The 18,692-nt window shown below is 43.1% G+C and overlaps 1 protein-coding gene across 2 annotated transcripts in view; it reads right to left on the bottom strand.

The window, feature by feature from the left end:
* The window catches only part of p2ry1 (purinergic receptor P2Y1), a 38,833-nt gene that overhangs the window by 2,709 nt on the left and 17,432 nt on the right, over positions 1-18,692 (bottom strand). Inside the window, exon 2 of one of the 2 annotated variants that reach the window (XM_060834581.1) lies at positions 13,411-14,587. In XM_060834581.1, coding sequence (XP_060690564.1) covers positions 13,457-14,542 — 1,086 coding nt within the window. In that variant the 5' untranslated portion in view covers positions 14,543-14,587 and the 3' untranslated portion in view covers positions 13,411-13,456. Of the gene's footprint in view, positions 1-10,195; positions 14,588-18,692 lie in introns of those variants that run through there. The other variant, XM_060834580.1, reaches the window with a different exon arrangement.

Below are 18,692 nucleotides of genomic sequence, written 5' to 3'. Positions count from 1 at the left end.
TCATCTAAAAAAAAGTTGTTAGTCAGTACAGAGTATTGCTGAGAAAGGACACATTTGTTGAAGCTTGTGTCTTGATTCATCAGAATCATTTGCAAGAATATAAACATAAAGGGAAAATCAACAGTCATTCTGCATGATAGGAGAGTACTGATTGGTTGCCAAGAGGGTTCTGATTGGTACAGTGTTGCCATGTAGAATGCACTCATTAATGCTGATTGACAGCTCACAGCCAGGTTATGTTTAAATTTTAAACCAGGCAGCTTGACTCTAATGGATCAATTGATATCTAATGCTGGTGTGTCATAGAGTCATAGAGATGTACAGCATGGAAACAGATCCTTCAGTCCAACTCGTCCATGCCGACCAGATATCCCAACCCAATCTAGTCCCACCTGCCAGAACCTGGCCCATATCCCGTTCCTATTCATATACCCATCCAGATGCCTTTTAAATGTTGTAATTGTACCAGCCTCCACCACTTCCTCTGGCAACGCATTCCATACATGTACCACCCTCTGCATGAAAAAGTTGCCCCTTAGGTCTCTTTTATAACTTTTCCCTCCCCAACCCCAGGGAAAAGACTGTGTCTGTTTATCCTATTCATGCCCCTCATAATTTTGTAAACCTCTATAAGGTCACCCCTCAGCCTCCGACACTCCAGGGAAAACAACTCCAGCCTGTTCAGCCTCTCCCTATAGCTCAAATCCTGCAACCCTGGCAACATCCTTGTAAATCTTTTCCGGACCCTTTCAAGTTTCACAACATCTTTCCAATAGGAAAGAGACCAGAACTGCATGCAATATTCCAACAGTGGCCTAACCAATGTCCTCTATAGCCATAACATGACCTCCCAACTCCTGTACTCTATGATCACCTGCACTTACATCCCCATTCCTCAAACATTCTTGCCAGTGGCACTGCCACACAAGCACCTTTGGGTTCCCTGAGCCTTAAAACATGTAACTTTATACACACTTGGATAAGCTTTTTAACATGTGACTGAGTCTATAACCAAGACCACTGAGCATATACATAGGACTGAAGGCTCCAAACATTGCTTAAAGGCTAGTGGAAACAATTCCCTTACCAAGCTACCAGGATGTGGGTCAAATGCAAATTTCAAAACTGAGATTGCAAGGCTTTTGGGAGGCAAGGATTTTGAGGGATGTGAAAACCAGATCTGCAGGTAGAGTTAAGACATAGATCCAAAATCATCCAGTTGATGTTAGAACAGGAGCTGAATAGCCTAATCTGGTTTCTTTATGATAGGCTGCTGAGGTCAACTTAGATACAAACTTAATTGTATCTGCCTGTAACTCAATGGGTATTCTTACCTCGACCCTGTGATGTTAACTGCTACAATACATTTATGCAAAGTTGGGGGAGAGTATAAATAAATGTGGATTGAGGAGAAGTGTCCTGTTTGGTGAAAGATCCCTTAGAATTCCCTTTACAACCAGAGCCATGTTCCCTGATGTTCTGAAAGTCTTCAACTCTAGAGAGTAAAACAGCAGTGAGAGAACGTACAGCCACACAGTAACAAGCTGCATCTGACCTCAGGCCCACTTCTGTGTTTGTTGCGCCCAAACTCGACAGTACCTTTGCCTCGATGCCCTCCTTCCATCCCCATTACCTCCAACCTGTCAAAAACTCTGCAGGACGAGGGGTGGCGCTTTCCAAAATCAGTGTGCAATCCTTGGAACCAATTCCACATTTCAAGTGAAAATCTGCCCACACTCTCAACTTAAAAATCACAAAATCCTTGCAGTGTGAAAGCAGGCCATTTGGCCCATCAAGTCCACACTGACCCTCCGAAGCACATCCCACAAGACCCACCCCATCTCTGTAATCCTGCATTTCCCACAGCTAATCTACCTTGCCTGCACATCCCTAGACACTACAGGCAATTTAGCATGGCCAATCCACCTAACGTGCACACTTTTGGACTGTGGGAGGAAACCAGAGCACCCAGAGGAAACCCATGCAGACACGGGGAAAACGTGCAAACTCCACACAGACAGCTGCCTGAGGCTGGAATTGAACATGGGTCCCCGATGCTGTGAGGCAGCAGTGCTAATTTCTGAGCTAACGTGCTGCCCCTGTTTAGCATTTTAGTATAATCACGTCAATTGTCTCTTCACATGGTTGCACCACAGATCGAAACCCACTGCTGCCTTAATAACAGAAGTTACATAAGATAAAAACCAAAAGACCTGCGGCTGCTGTAAATCAGAAAAGAAAATAGAAATTGCTGGAAAAGCTCAGCAGATATGGCAGCATCTGTGGAGAGAAATCAGAATTAACGTTTTGGGTTGTTTAGATTTCTTACAGTGCGGAAACAGGCCCTTCGGCCCAAGAAGTCTACACTGACACTCGGAAGAGCAACCCACCCAGACCCATTCCCCTGCATTTACCCATTCACCTAACACTACAGGTAATTTAGCATGGCCAATTCACCTAACCTGCACATTTTTGGACTGTGGGAGGAAATCAGAACCCCCGGAGGAAACCCACGGGCAAACTCCATACAGTTGCCTTTGGTGGGAATTGAACCTGGGTCTCTGGTGCTGTGAGGCAGCAGTGCTAACCACTGTGAGGCAGCAGTGCTAACCACTGTGAGGCAGCAGTGCTAACCACTGTGCCGCCCACAAAGGGTTGAGTGACCCTTCCTCAGAACTGACTTGTGGTGGTGATTATACTCCCTACAAACCTCCTCCTGCACTTCTGTATTGAATTTCATCAATATGAAGTTGCTTGAAGTATCGTATGCTCTCTGCAGTATTTACTTAGTTTCCCCTTATATGTATTAATGCTAATGCCCTCAACCTGTCTCCAGGGACATAAGTCTCCATTCTCACCACCTTCTGGATAAAGGAACGTCTCCTGAATTCTCAAGTCGATTCATTAACCACTGCCTTATATTTAAAACGCCTTGTTTGGGAGTCCTGCACAAGTGGAAACATTTTCTTTACACCACCTTATCAACTACATCGATAAAATTAAAGATCTATATCGAATCCCTGCGCTCCCCCCCACCAACTCTCTTCTCCATTTCACAATAATAAAAAACATCCTTAACTTAGATTTTTGTGTTTAAAATTTGAGCTCATGTCAAGTAAATATGGTATAGTACTAGGAGAAAGTGAGGACTGCAGATGCTGGAGATCAGAGCTGAAAATGTGTTGCTGGAAAAGCGCAGCAGGTCAGGCAGCATGGTATAGTACTCCCCATTAACCTGATGTAAAACAGTCCTTCAAAGAAAGCCAGTTATATCAGTCTCACACTTGCGTGACAGTAAAAGCTGGCCCATTATCATGGTTTAAAGTCAGTAATTGTTTGCATCCAACATGCAAGTGAACAGGCAATTGAAGCCTGTTGTTTACCCCTGTCTCCACCCCAATTCCTATTTCCTGGTCACTTTCACTCGAACCTCATTACATAGCTAATGAGAAAAGGCCGATTTTGTCATCTTTATACAATAGTTATGATGAGCAGTTTTATGACAATTTGTTACAGTCGTTCAGAGCTAATGAATGTACGTTTTTACACCATGAGAAATCAAGGTAAGCAGGGCATGGAACACCATCCAGGAAAGTCCTGATGTCGATTTGCTTGCTGGCCATCTGCACTGCAGGCAACCAAAGCCATAGTATATGCCCATCCAACCCAACCAACCTCCCCTGGCACATCCCAGAGTGGAGAAAGTGAGGACTGCAGATGCTGGAGATCAGAGCTGAAAATGGGTTGCTGGAAAACCGCAGCAGGTCAGGTGGAATCCAAGGAACAGGAAATTCGACGTTTCGGGCATAAGCCTTCCTGATGAATTTCCTGTTCCTTGGATGCTGCCTGACCTGCTGCGCTTTTCCAGCAACACATTTTCACATCCCAGAGTGGACAAACTGCTAATCTCACTCTGCCACACTGAGGTTCGAGGAAGCGATGGTCCAGTGGTATTATCACTGAATTGTCAATCCAGAGACCCAGATAATGGCCTGGGGACCTGGGTTTGAATCCTGCCACAGAATTTGCATTCAACAGGGTAAAAAAAAACTGGAATTAAGAGTCTAATGATGATCAAGAATCCATTGAAAATTGTCTGAAAAACCCATCTGGTGCACTAACGTCCTTGACAAAAGGAACCTGCTGTCCTTACCTGGTCTCAACCACATGTGACGCCAGAGCCACATCAATGTCATTGACTCTTACCTGCCCTCTGGGTAATTAGGGATAAATGCCAGTCTAGCCAGCGATGCGCACATCCCGTGAATGAATACATTTTTAAAAAAAATCAATGGAACCAGTCCAACTGTGTTAGACCTGACCCAGCCAAGGGACATCCATCTGTGTCAAGATTAGAGTGGTGCTGGAAAAGTACAGCAGGTCAGGCAGCATCCGAGGAGCAGGAAAATCAACGTTTCGGGCAAAAGCCCTCTGCCCATCTGTGTCACAGCAACAGGCTAGAGGCAGCTGCCTAATCACTGAAGCCATCCTGATAACCAATCTATGTACAGGATGTTGTACCCAAACATAAACCCTCAGAAATATTGTTTATGAGAAACAAAATCAACACTTTTTGACTAAAATGTCTGGCCTCATAAATTTGACTTTTACATTGGAATTTAGGTTGTCATTTTTGCTTTCCTTTGCTACCATGTGTGACACTTTGATCTTTTACTGTAAATTCTGTGCCCGATTATCCTGCCCCATGAGCTACCTGACGAAGGGGCAGTGCTCCAAAAGCTTGTATTTTCAAATAAACTTGTTGGACTATAACCTGGTATTCTGTACTATTTAACTCTTTTTTTTGTTGTCATTCCTTCCACAGTACAACTACATTCATTCTGAAATTCTTTTCTAAACCTGTGGCCAAGAGAAGATACCAGTGCTAATTATTAATCATATTCTTTGGGCCCCAGTCCTGAATCTCCCAGCAAAAAATCAAATCCTTTAGTATTTTACTTTGAAACATTTTCTCTGAGATACGCTCAGGGGCAGCACGGTGGCTCAGTGGTTAGCACTGCTGCCTCACAGCGCCAGGGACCCAGGTTCGATTCCAGCCTCAGTTGACTGCCTGTGTGCACATTCGCCCCATGTCTGCATGGGTTTCCTCCCACAATCCAAAAGATATACAGGTTAGGTGGATTGTCCATGCTAAATTGCCCATAGTGTTCAGGGATGTGTAGGTTGGATGCATTAGTCAAGGGTTAAATGTAGGGGAATGAGTCTGGGTGGATTACTCTTCGGAGGGTTGGTGTGGACTTGTTGGGCCAAAGGGCCTGTTTCCACACTAAAGGAATTCTATGATAATAGTCCAGCATTGAGCAGGTGAAGAACTGAGGCTCAGGAATCAACAGGGCCATAAACCCTGGTGAAGGATACTCCATTCAATGGCAAAGGAGCCGTGAAATGGCTCACAATGGAATGCATTGTGTTCATTCTGTCAAGAATTCCTCTGCTTCTACTTATAGGTGCTAGAGAGCAAAGATCGGCTGAGCGGGGGGGGGGGATCTGAGTGGCGTTCAAGATTTATGGGAAGAACTGTTTCCCTTAGTAGAGGGTTCAGTAAACCAGGGGGCATAGTTTTAAAGTGAGGAGCAGAGGGTTCAGAGTGGATTTGAGGAAAAAAGCGTTCACCCAGAGGACATGAATCTCTGGAACTCACTGCCTAAAAAGGTGGTTGAGATGGAAACCCTCAAGACATTTAATAACTGTTAAGGTGAGCATTTGAAATATGTTTGCATACAAAGCTATGGGCCAAAGGTTGGAAATTGGGATGAGAATAGATGGATGTTTGATGGGTTGTAAAAACTCCATGATTCTCTAGGTTAGAGTCTGTCAACTGCAGTGTGTAAAGGTAGCTCAGTGAACTCCGAAATGTATAAATTTATGGATGCTGGTCCAATCTGATAAAATTTCTCTGCTAATCTGCTCTATTGGGGGGTTGGGGCCTTGGTGGAAAGAGAATTTTACATATGTGTACAAAAACAGTTTAAGACAAAACAACATTCGGAGCTATCAAAACCCATTTCCTTAAACTCATGGCACTCATTAATGAGAAATTATGTAATTTTTTGAGGAACCATCCAGGCAATAGGAAATATGTATATATTTCCTCAACGTTTCCTCAGAATCAATAATGAATTGCTTATGTTTTGGCCATCAATGGTTCTGAGATGACCGACAGATGTAAAGTACATACCTGCAGACTTTGCCAATGTGGGACAGCTGTTTGGTAGATGGGGGTTTTTTTTGGACGTTTTTGTATTCCCTTCAAAATCTTGAATTCACCTCTCCATTTTCCCATTGAAGTTGTCCGGGTGTATTGGTGCCTTACTGAATAAACCATCTCCTTTTTGATACGTTACAGGAGTTGGCAAGTGATTTTATCTTCTTACCGTGAAGGTAGATACAGATATTCATCTTTGCCGCCAATGTGCCAGTCCAGCCTTGAGGGGGAGGATATTTGAGGACCATGATCTCAAACCCAAGACAATGCTCATTGTTTACTAGGCTGTGGTAGTCCCCATGCTCCTGGGTATTTCATAGAAGGCATGTAACAAGCACTGCAGAAGTGCCAGCTCCCTGTCAATTAGCAAGTCAAGCAGTCCACCATGAGCGCCCTCTGCCATCCCAACAAGCATAGCATTAGGGTGCGAGTGCTCAAATTCAGCACAGACTGGAAATGTCAATTGTAACATTACGTTGGACACCTAAAGCAACTGCCCTGCTTGGATTACGGTCACAACAGGAGACCGCCAGGAAAAGCACAGAAACACTTTCAAATTACCCTCACACTATTCCTGAAGCAATCAGCTAGAGGAAATGTAGAACCCAGAAACAGGTTATTTGGCCCAAATGCACTATATGATTATTTATGCTTCACTTCTTGATAGAAACTCATAAGGATTTTCACACAATTGCAGTATTCATTTTAGTAATTGGTGAGTTTGGGTTGCTAGTGTTAACATCAATAAGAGGGGCTTTGAGCCTTGTTCCAGCTGGAATAGACTCAGGCTCTGCCTTCTTGTCCTATTTGTCTTAAAAGAAGTGACAGTACTTCTGCTTTAGGACCTGACATCAGACAGTGAACATATGAAAATACTAACAATGTCACACACTGTAACTCAAGATTGGCAAACACAGTTTGAACAAAACAATATTCCATTTGAAATTCCATTGCAGCCCTATGTGACCTGTAGAAGTCATGAGGAGAATGATGGAAGTTTCCATTTTCCTAATGAATTCTACAGAGCGCAAAGATAGTGCTGCACACCATACTGTTTCACTCTACTGTGAGTGGAAATAATTTTGAAATTCGATGCTGAGATTGTAAATTTTCCTCAACAGGTTCATCCTTTCCGGACACCACTGCAACAATCCCACTCCCCACTTCCTGAAGGCTGGTTCAAGTCCATCGGGCCAACGATCCCTTACATCATCTCAGCACACTTGCTTACAAGCCAAGACAGATGCTTGGAATTCATGTCTCCATCTGACTGGAGTGATGTGGCTTTTGAGTGAAGTTGTATGGTCAATGTGCACAGTCAAGCAATAATTTCTGCAATATCTTGGCTTTATGAGTGACAGTCATGTATGTGGGTAAAAAAATGAGGTCTGCAGATGCTGGAGATCACAGCTGCAAATGTGTTGCTGGTTAAAGCACAGCAGGTTAGGCAGCATCCAAGGAATAGGATGTGACAGTCATCTTGTTGTATTTTCTGCTGGATCACTTCATTTTCAAGGTAACCTGTCTCACAGAAGTGTAATAAATCAGGGATATAGTCCAATCAGCTCTTTCGGCTTCTTCCACCATTCAATAAGATTATGGCCGATCATCCAACTCTGTACCTTGTTTTTGCTTTCTCCCCACACCATTTGATCCCTTTAGCTCTGAGAACTAAGGCTAACTCCTTGAAAGCATTCAAGGTTTTGGCTTCAACCACTTTCTGTAGGGGAGAATTCCACAGGCTCCCCACTGTCTCAGTGAAGACGTTTCTTCCCATTTCAGTCCTAAATGGCACATCCCCTACGCTTAAACTGCAACCCCTGGTCCTGAACTCGACGGTCCTTGGAAACATCCTTCCTGCATTTATTCTGTAGTGCTGTTCGAAGTACTCCAGAGCCCTGTGAGAAATTTTTAGGTTTCTATAAGATTCTCTCCAGTGAATATTGTCCTAACTGACCCAGTCTCTCTTTATTACTCAGTAATCTCACTTACGTTATGTAGTAACAGGCCTAGAGCTAAGATTCTGAGACGTATTAAACTCCATTTTGAAAACATGCGTTTTTAACTAATTCTGACAAGTAAGTAACAGTAGTGATGCAAACAATAGGTTTCCATAAAACTGATCTGGATCACTGAGCTCTGCCATCTGAAATCTGCCATAGTCCTCTGATATGGCCTTCGTGTGACTCCAGACTCACAATGTGGTTGACTCATAACTGCCCCTGTACTAGCCTAACAAACCTCACAGCTGGACAAAGTGATTACACTTGTAGTTATTCAAGAAGGAAATCATCACGATCTTCTCAGTAGCAATTAGGAACAGGCAACAAATGCCAATGATACCTGTATTCTGAGAACGTTTTTTTTTATAAAAACAGTGCAACTCCAGTCTGAGCTGTGAGGAAGGGCCACTGGACCTGAAATGCAAAATCTAATTTCTCTCCACAGATGCTGCCAGACCTGCAGAGCTTTTCTAGCAATGTCTGTTCTTTTTCTCCCTAACTCCAATCCAGTAAATCATTGTTACCCAATAAACTAAAAAGATAGATTTGGGTTTAAATTTGGCACCTTGGGTGAAGGGTTGCTCATAGTGTTGGGATGGAGGGGGGGTGCTCAATAGATATAAATTATTAAAGTGTTGGAAATAATATCAACAGGTCAACTGGATACTGTGAGCATAAAGTAAAATTATTAAGGGGCAAATTAGGAACTGTATTTAAAACTGGTAAGCTGCTAGTTGAGGACACAAAGGTCAAGTTAGATCTTGGCCCTTCAGGGTTGAATATATGAACATAAGGAATATGTTGAGTCTGCTTTCACCATTTAATGGCATGCACAATTTAATGTCACCATTTAATGGGACCATGGGCTAACGTTTTAGATTAATTCCAGTTTCCCACCCTATTCCCATAATTCCCTTAGTGTCAAACAAACTATTGATGCAGACCCTGAATATACTCAATGACTGAGAACACCCAGCTCTCCGATGAGAGAAAATCTAAACAATTCACAACCCACAGAGTGACAGGAAACCTCTCAGCCTGAGTGAAGTCACCACTGCAACCTCACATGAAGGCTCAAAAAAAACTTGAATGCTTCCCCTGAAAGACTGCTAATACTCCAATAAGGTAATCAAATGGGAAATCGTATATGATGTTTCGTTCCCATTGGAAATCTCTAAATATCCCCCAGCCATTGAAATGCATTTGGATGCAGTCACTCTTTTGATGTTGATATAAATGGCCAGCACAGCAAGCTTCCACAAACAGCAATGTGAACACGCAGACTGTTTTTACACTGGCCTCCCCTGTTTCTCTTGAACTTGGAACAATGGGCTCTTCAATGTCCATGTTGGAGAGCAGGAGGTGCCTCAATGTTACATCTCGTCTGAGTGGTTGCACATCTGACAGTGTAGCACTCCAGTAGCATTTACACTCCACATTGTTTCTTTCGCCTGCCAGAATGCTTGCAGTTCGGACTTTTACATTAACACTGGTCAAAAAAGCTAGTAACATCGGTCAAAAAAAGCACACAGTGTCCTGAAAAATGTCAATAGTCCAACCATTGTCTGAGAGAAGATTGGTTGCTCTCCCTCCTCATCTCCAATACAAGCAGATTTGAGCAGGATCAATGGTAGCGGTAGTGTTCGAAATTTTAAGTAGTTTTGCTTTCTTGCCCACATGCAATCCCTGCTTGGTTTCTGAAGATTAAAAGCCCCTTATAAGGGCAAGGCAATTGGATTACACATCAATGAACCAGATGAACAGAATCTGGAGTTGTAGGATTAATTTTAGATACGTACACCTGATTATCAGCTCTATGTGGTTTCCACGCAGACATGGACTTCAAATGCAATGCGGCAATGCTGAAAAGCCTACAGAGAATTTTAACCCACCACAATTTAAAACAAATGCATAAATCAGTGGGCTAAAGAGAATGCACAACAATATTACACAATGACTTGAAGTGTCACCAGACTGACATGAAAGTTTAATAGTAGTTTGGGAAACATTGTCACAATATTAAATCACATTTGGAACCTGATTTCCATATTAACTAGTTTCATACAGCACCAAACAGTGTGCAGATTCCGAAGGCAGTGATGAAATCAGATTGATATCAAACCCTGCTATGCGAAGGTTGTTACTGTCACTGGAATATCTCCAAAAAATAACATGGATTAATGGCTTGCTGGTCTTGGAAGGGGAATAACACAAGAATTATGATGATAAAAATTGGAAGTAAATTAAATATAATGGAGTAAATGTTCCTTTGCTCTTATCAAAACTGTGTCATATTTATTGCAACAAATAAAATATTCCAGCATGATTTGTCCAATAGAATTTAGGATTATAGAGAACAAAACACACATTTCTTTTTGTGAGAGTAGTAATGCAGAACATAGAACAGTACAGCACAGTGTTGGCCCTTTGGCCCTTCGATGTTGTGCTGGTTTTTTACCCTACTACTTGTCGTATCAATAAATGGTTCATTCTCATTTGTTCAGCTGTAACAATGTCAACAGAATTGATGTATCACATTGTTTTATGTGGTGTTGGGACCAAAGGTAATTGGGAATGATCTTGACTTAGTGGGAGAGTGTAAAACAGCTTTAAATTTGCATACCTCTACCAAATCTCCTCCTAACCATGTCTCCTCCAAGCGGAATTCTCAAAACCATATTGGAAGTGAAACTCCTCATCCCAGGGATCATTGTCCGAAACCTTTTCTGCAGAATGTCAGATCTTGACGCATAGACTCATAGAGATGTGCAGCACAGATCTTCCGGTCCAGCTCATCCATACCAACCAGATATCCTACATTAATTTGGCCCCATTTGCCAGCATTTGGCCCAAATCTCTCTAAACCCTTCCTATTCATATACCCATCCAGATGCCTTTTAAATGATGTTACTGTACCAGCCTCCACTACTTCTTCTGGCAGCTTGTTCCACACATGCACTACCCTCTGAGTGAGACAGCTGCCCCTTAGGTCCCTTTTAAATGTTTCTCCTCTCACCCAAAACCTATGCTCTCTAGTTTCATTAGCCTTTTTTGTTAAAACATTTTAAGTGATTATTAATATAATTGGCGAAAAACATGAGAGATGTGGAATGGGCTGCCAATGTGTTGTTGACAATTTGACATAAAGCCAAAATGATCCAAATGGACACCCAGATATCTAAACATAGCTTCAGGGAATGGTTACAGAGTTGAGAAAGACCATTCAGCCCTTTTGAGCTGATTGTCAGCTCCCTGCAAGAGCAATTTCGCTGATCTCAATCACCCTGAAAACTACTTTTCTTGAGGTGCTTGTCCAATTCCATGTGAATGCATGAGTCGAACCTGCCTCCTGCACAGCTGTCCACTCCAGATCATATGCACCGGATGCTTAAAAATTCAACTCTAGTTCTTTTGCTGAGCTCCATAAATTGATATCATCTGGATCTCAACCTATTCCCAGTAAAAACCGGCTTCACGACCCCTCAATCCACATCTCTCATGATCTTAAGCACCTTTATCAGATCTCTTTTCAACTCCTTCTCCAAGGAGAACAGCACATGTCCTGCAGCTTATCCTTATTGCTGATCTCCCTGATCCCCAAAGCCATTCTCGTCAATCTTTTCTCTGAGCGGTTTTCACGTCCTTCCTAAATTGTGGTGTCCAGAATTGGACACCCATACTCCATATAATTCAATATTAGTGATACGGTGAGCAAAGCAGAAAATGAGCCAGTGAATGTTAGTAGCACTGTGAAAGACTGTGTTAGGATATGTTACACATAATGACCAGACAAATTGCTAGTACCACGGACAGTAAAGCTTTCTCTGCATTGTTTGGACTACAGAAGCATTATTGCTATAAGGGTCAGCTCATGGATTTCAACATGCATTGTGCCGTTTTACTGCAAACAAGCTACATCTCTTTGCAACTACATTCACAATTATTGTGATGCCTTGCATCATTTCAACAATTTCCATTTTCCTGGTCCTAATCACTTCTTCTTTGCTATGAACGTCCAATCCCTTTATATCTCCATCCCTCACTAGGATGCTCTGATGGCTCTCGGTTTCTTACTCCAGCAGAAGCCCGAACAGCCCCTTTCTATCATGACCCTCCCACGCCTGGCTGAGTTGTTCACTAATTGGACAATTTCTCCTTGAAATTTCGTACATATAAATGGGCCTGACTTAAACTTGTCTTTTTGCGGGGTATGTCAGACAAAAAGATAGAAGAGATGTAGGCCATTCAGCCCATCGAATACTCCACCATTCGATGTGATCAGGGCTGATCTGACCACCATCAACTCCACTTTCCTGCCTTCTCCTCATAACTCACGATTCCCTTACAGATGAAAAATCTTCTTCCCTTCTGTGTTCCAGCCTTACTCAGGCCCTATCCCATCACTCTTTATCCGATACATTGATGACCAACGGTGCCATTTTCTGAGCAGAGTGGGCAGCCATGATTCATCTTAAACCACCCCCTGATAATCTGAACCTGCCAAAACTGTAAACCTTTTGTGTAAACAGAAAGGCATGGCCTCCATGAAGACCTTAAACGTAGATTAACTTTCAAGAGGTTCTGTTGAAGAACAATTAATTGGCAGAGTCACTTGCCCCACTTGCTTGCCAGTCTCGGGGTAGTGGAACAGTCAGGGTAATCATGAGTAGAAATATCTGAAAGCTCTCAAGCTTGAGGCACACTCACTCGGACAACTTGCATTCGAATCTCTGCCAAGTCATCACTGGGAGGTGCTGCAAGCAGTACTGAGCAACTACTGCATTAGGACGCTCCATGTAGGGCTACTCTTGTATGCTTCCTCTGTGTTGAAGTCAGAACAATATGAAGATGCTGAACTTCCCATGTGGGCATAGGAAAGGGATTGAGGGACAAAACTAATCTCTTTTTCAAGCCATGAAAGAAAACTTACTTTTCTGAAATTAAACACTTCATATTCAACTGTAATAGGTTTAGTGCTGCTGAGTGCACGATGGAAAACGTCAACAAAACATGTCTTTGGACAGCAATACTCAAACTGTGACGAGAGTCAGAAGATAAACGGTTAAGTACGCACAGTATGCTCAAACTTATAAATGCTGGATGCTTTACTCTCCATTGTTTCCTATATTAGATCAGAGCTTTAAATCGAGACCGATCTCATGAACACAATTCTTACTGTACCTCCAAAACCTACAAAGAAACGTTGTAAAATTTGCCAACACAAAGTTCAGAGAGAAGTGTCACCATTTTGTGAAATGTTTGACACAGCATGAAGTGGACTGTCTTCACTCCGAAACTGTAGGTTGGTCTCTCCCCGCTTAGACATGAACCTACTGGCCGCAGTAGTGAATCTCCTCCTGAAAGTGTCTCCTGCCAGGAAGTACAAGATAGGGTCCACGCAGCTATTGAGGCTGGCAAGCCCGCGGGTCACCTGATAAGTGGCGTAGACCCTCTTGTTCCACTCGCATGTCTCTAGCCCCTGGTAATAGAGTCTGGACTGGAGGTTAAGGTTCTTCATTACATGGAAGGGGAGGTAGGAAATGGCAAAAACGGCCAACACGATGATGACGAGACGCACAGACTTGCCCCGGAGTGGTGTCCTCATGTCGTTAGATATTAAGGCCTTCACTATGAATCCATAACAGACCAGGATGGTGGCAAAGGGGACGCAGAAACCAAAGAATGTAGTCAGCATGCTGTAAATGAAATAAGTGCTCAGGAGCTCTTTCGACGTTGTATCGTAACACGTAATTGTTTTATTTTTCCTTGGCCCAGTTCGGGAGAAGTACAGTATTGGGGAGATGCCAGCCATGACCACAACCCACACGCACATGCACACAATGGTGGCCGATTTTTTCTTCAACCTGCCCAGTGATCTCATGGGGTGCACCACCCCCGTGTACCTGTGGACGCTGATGCAGGTCAGAAACAAGATGCTCCCGTAGAGGTTAACGTGGAAGATGAACCTCTGCAGTTTGCACAGGGCCTCCCCGAAGATCCAGTCTGTCTTGTTGAAATAGTAAAATATTAAAACCGGCAGAGAGAAGACGTAGAAGAGGTCAGCCAGGACGAGGTTAAACATGTAAACGGTGATGCTACTCCAAGGCCTCATGTGAAAGATGAACATCCAGAGAGCAACACTGTTTCCGATGAATCCAGTGACAAACACAATAATGTACATGATGGGCAGATAGTAAAACTGGAAACCCTTGTTCAAGGAGCAGGTTTTGTTGATGCTAGCAGTCAGGTCACTGGACAAATCTGAAAAATTTGATAACGTTTCCTGCATTGTATCCAAGTCAAGGTCTTCCATTTGGCATCAACAGGATGGTGTGCCTCCCTTTATGTAACAGAACATCTGAAACAGCAAATAATCCAGTTTAAGTTTGCATGATCTTTTGGGAAACAATTAAGACTCATTAATGATCCTTTTGAAATTAATGATATTAATGATACATCAGCAAATTGCTCCCATTCGACAGAAAACTTTACCAAAAAGTAAATAAATAATCGATGTAATGGTGCAAAGAAAGAGCAAACTTGCACTGACCCAGAATAGCGTAAAACAGAGGAGCAGAGGGAGGCCAGTTGGTCCATGGCTGATCCGATAATACTCAAATTCACATTCCTAACTTTTCCCCATAATTCCCTTTCTAATTAAAAATCTGTCTATTTCAGCCTTAAATATAGTTAAGAACCTAACAGCCTTAAATATAGTTAAGAACCTAACCTTGACAGTTCTCTGTAGTTTAAAAAAATCCACAGGGTTTACTATCCTCTGTTTCAAGAAATTCCTCCTCTTTAATGTTAACTAGGTGACCACTTACTCTGAGACTTTGCCCTCTGATCCTAGGCTCTCCCACAAGGGTGAACTAAACTTTCTTTACCTATCTTGTTAAGTCCTTCAAAAATCTCACATGTTTCACTATGGTCATCTCCGGTTCTTCTAAATGCCAATAATTAATCTAGAACGTAGAACATAGAAAAGTACAGCACAGAACAGACCCTTAGGCCCACAACGTTATGCCGAGACTTAATCCTAATGTAAAATATAGTAACAACCTACGCACCCCTCAACTCACTGCTATCCATGTGCATGTCCAGCAGTCACTTAAATGTCCCCAATGACTCTGCTTCCACCACCACAGCTGGCAACGCATTCCATGCACTCACAACTCTCTGCATAAAGAACCTACTTCTGACATCTTCTTTATACCTTCCTCCTAATATTTTCAAACTATGACTTCTCGTACCAGTCAATCCTGCCCTGGGGAAAAATCTCTGGCTATTGACTCTAGCTATTCCACTCATTATTTTGTACACCTCGATCAGGTCTCCTCTCTTCTTCCTTCTCTCCAGAGAGAGAAGTCCGAGCTTATTCAAGCTTTCTTCATAAGGCAAGCCCTCCAGTCCAGGCAGCACCCTGGTAAACCTTCTTTGCACCCTCTCCAAAGCTTCTATATCTTTCATATAGTCGGGCGACCAGAATTGGATACAATATTCCAAGTGTGGTCTCACCAGGGACTTGTAGAGCTGCAGCAAAACCTCGCGGCTCTTAAACGCGATCCCCCTGTTAATGACAGCCAAAACACCTTATGCTTTCTTAACAACCCTATCCACTTGGGTGGCAACTTTGAAGTGCAACTACGTACTTGCACACCCAGATCCCTCTGTTCCTCCGCTCTGCCAAGAATCCTGTCTTTAATCCTATATTCAGCATTCAAGTTTGACCTTCCAAAATGCATCACTTTGCATTTACCCAGGTTGAATTCCACCTGCCATTTCTCAGCCCAGCTCTGTTTCCTGTCTATGTAGCACTACAGCCTGCTGTAGCCCTCTATACTATCAACAACATCTCCAATCTTTGTGTCATTCGCAAATTTACAAATCCACCCCTCAACCTCCTCATCCAAGTCATTTATAAAAACTACAAAGAGCAGAGGCCCAAGAACACGGCGGCACTGTGGCTCAATGGTTAGAACTGCTGCCTCACAGCGCCAGGGACCCGGGTTCAATTCCTGCCTCGGCCAACTGTCTGTGTGGAGTTTGCACATTCTCCCTGTGTCTACGTGGGTTTCCTCTGGGTGCTCTGGTTTCCTCCCATAGTCCAAAGATGTGCAGGTCAGGTGAATTGGCCATGTCAAATTGCCCGTAGTGTTAGGTGCATTAGTCAGAGGGGAATGAGTCTGGTGGGTTGCTCTTCGGAGGGTTGGTGTGGATTTGTTGGGCTGAAGGGCCTGTTGCCACACCTTAGTGAATCTAAAAAAAACAGAACCCTGTGCGACCCCACCCAACACTGACCTCCAGGCAGAATATTTTCCATCTACAACCACTCTCTTCCTTCTGCCAGCCAGCCAATTCTGAATCCAGATAGCCAAATCTCCCAGTATCCCATACTTCCTGACTTTATGAATGAGCCTACCATGGGGAACCTTATCAAATGCCTTGAATATGGTGAAACCCATATACACCACATCCACTGCTCTACTGTCGTCGACCTGTCTTGATACCTCCTCAAAGAACTACTCAAACTCACTGCATAAGGCAATCTCTCCATACCCAAGTTAAGCCTGGTAAAATGTCTCTTGGCTGCCTCCAGTGACAGTATATCTTTCCTTAGATAAAGAGACCAAAACTGTTTTCAGTATACCAGATGTGGTCTGACTATTCGATCTCTTTTGTAAGAAAGGTCTATATTCTACTTGCCATTCCTAACACTTGTTGAACTAATGTGTTCCCATTTTGTGATTTCAAATCCCTTTCTGCTGGCCTTCTGCAGTTTTGCAAAATTAAATAATATTCAAATCCCGTTTTCTTCCTGCCAAAGTGCATAATCTCACATTTCCCACATGATGTTACATGTCCATAAATATTGTTGTTGTAACAGTTACAGGATGCTCCAAAATCTCTTTTATACTCAATCAACTACTACTTGAACCATTCTGATGTAGTTGTGGGCGGCACGGTGGCACAGTGGTTAGCACTGTTGCCTCACAGTGCCTGAGACCCGGGTTCAATTCCTGACTCAGGCGACTGACTGTGTGGAGTTTGCACGTTCTCCCGTGTCTGCGTGGGTTTCCTCCGGGTGCTCCGGTTTCCTCCCACAGTCCAAAGATGTGCGGGTCAGGTGAATTGGCCATGCTAAATTGCCCGCAGTGTTAGGTAAGGAGTAAATGTAGGGGTATGGGTGGGTTGCGCTTCGGCGGGGCGGTGTGGACTTGTTGGGCCGAAGGGCCTGTTTCCACACTGTAAGTAATCTAATCTAATCATAACTTCAAGTATGCACTGAGCAAGGGCCCTGGAGCTCCTGTGGGTCAGAGGCAGTATGTCTCTCATGGCTACAAGACCTCATTCAAGTTGCTCTTGTCACATTATGGTATGATGTCAAGTTTGAGTAGGATAAGAATAATTAGTAAGGATGGTAGGCCAACAAAAGCATTCATGCAACCCTTTTAACTTCCTAAGGTGCTTCACAGAAACATTAGGAAGCTAAACAGAAGCTTTATTTAATGCCTGATCTGAAAGAGGGTATGAAATGTAATCTTTCTTCAATTTTTCTCCCTTATCAATCATTCTAACTCAAGATGTGATCTAAAGCTTCAGGCATGCTATAGCAGGAATGTTGCTACTGTGGTACTGCAGTTCCTGTCTGAAGTTGGCTTGAAACCAGAGACATGGAGGTCAGTGGCATTAAAATGGAGAGAATTTCCCTGGAGGGACGGACTCACGCTCTTTCTTGTGGTTGACTACCCCACCCACTTCAATGAAACAGCAGCAATTATATAACATCTTGAAAACAGGAAGTTCCAGGCTCAAATCCCATTCAGAAACTTGAGGACATAATCAAGGCTGAAAACTTCAGTAACGTGCTGAGGGAGTTGCTGCATTGTTGGAGGTTCCACTTCTTACACAATACCCCATATTCCCTCTCAGGTCTAACTTTTAAGTTTCCAGAGAGTTTTAAGAAGATCAGGATAGTTTCTTCTGTGGCCTGGCCAACACACATTCCCCAATCAGCAGGACATATATACATAATCCAGTAGTTAATGCACTCTTTTCTGGGAATTTGCTGAGTACAAATTGGCTGCATTTCAACAAATACTGCATTTCAAGAAGATGTCACTAGTGGTGAAAGCATTAGGATTCCCTGTCGTTAAGAAAGACATTATATAATTTTGTGTCTTTCTTTTAAGCACCCTAGGGCTGTTCACTGGAGAATTATCAGAGAAACATTGGCACCAAGTTTCATGAAGAACTATGACAAGAGAAGAGGAAAAAGAACACTGGCTATATAAAGAGGTGTAGGTAGTACAATCACCGATTTGTAAATGTTGTGCCATGGTTTGGGAAGAGGAAGGGACCACAAAATAACTCAAAAGGCACTTGCCTTGATCCAATGAATTGAAACCTATGCCTCACTCTTCCAGATTGGCTCAGTCTTTTGGAACAATTTCAGGATTGAA

Source organism: Hemiscyllium ocellatum, chromosome 13 (genome assembly GCF_020745735.1).
Source record: "Hemiscyllium ocellatum isolate sHemOce1 chromosome 13, sHemOce1.pat.X.cur, whole genome shotgun sequence".
NCBI lineage: Eukaryota > Metazoa > Chordata > Chondrichthyes > Orectolobiformes > Hemiscylliidae > Hemiscyllium > Hemiscyllium ocellatum.
This window is presented reverse-complemented; position numbering and strand designations above follow the sequence as displayed.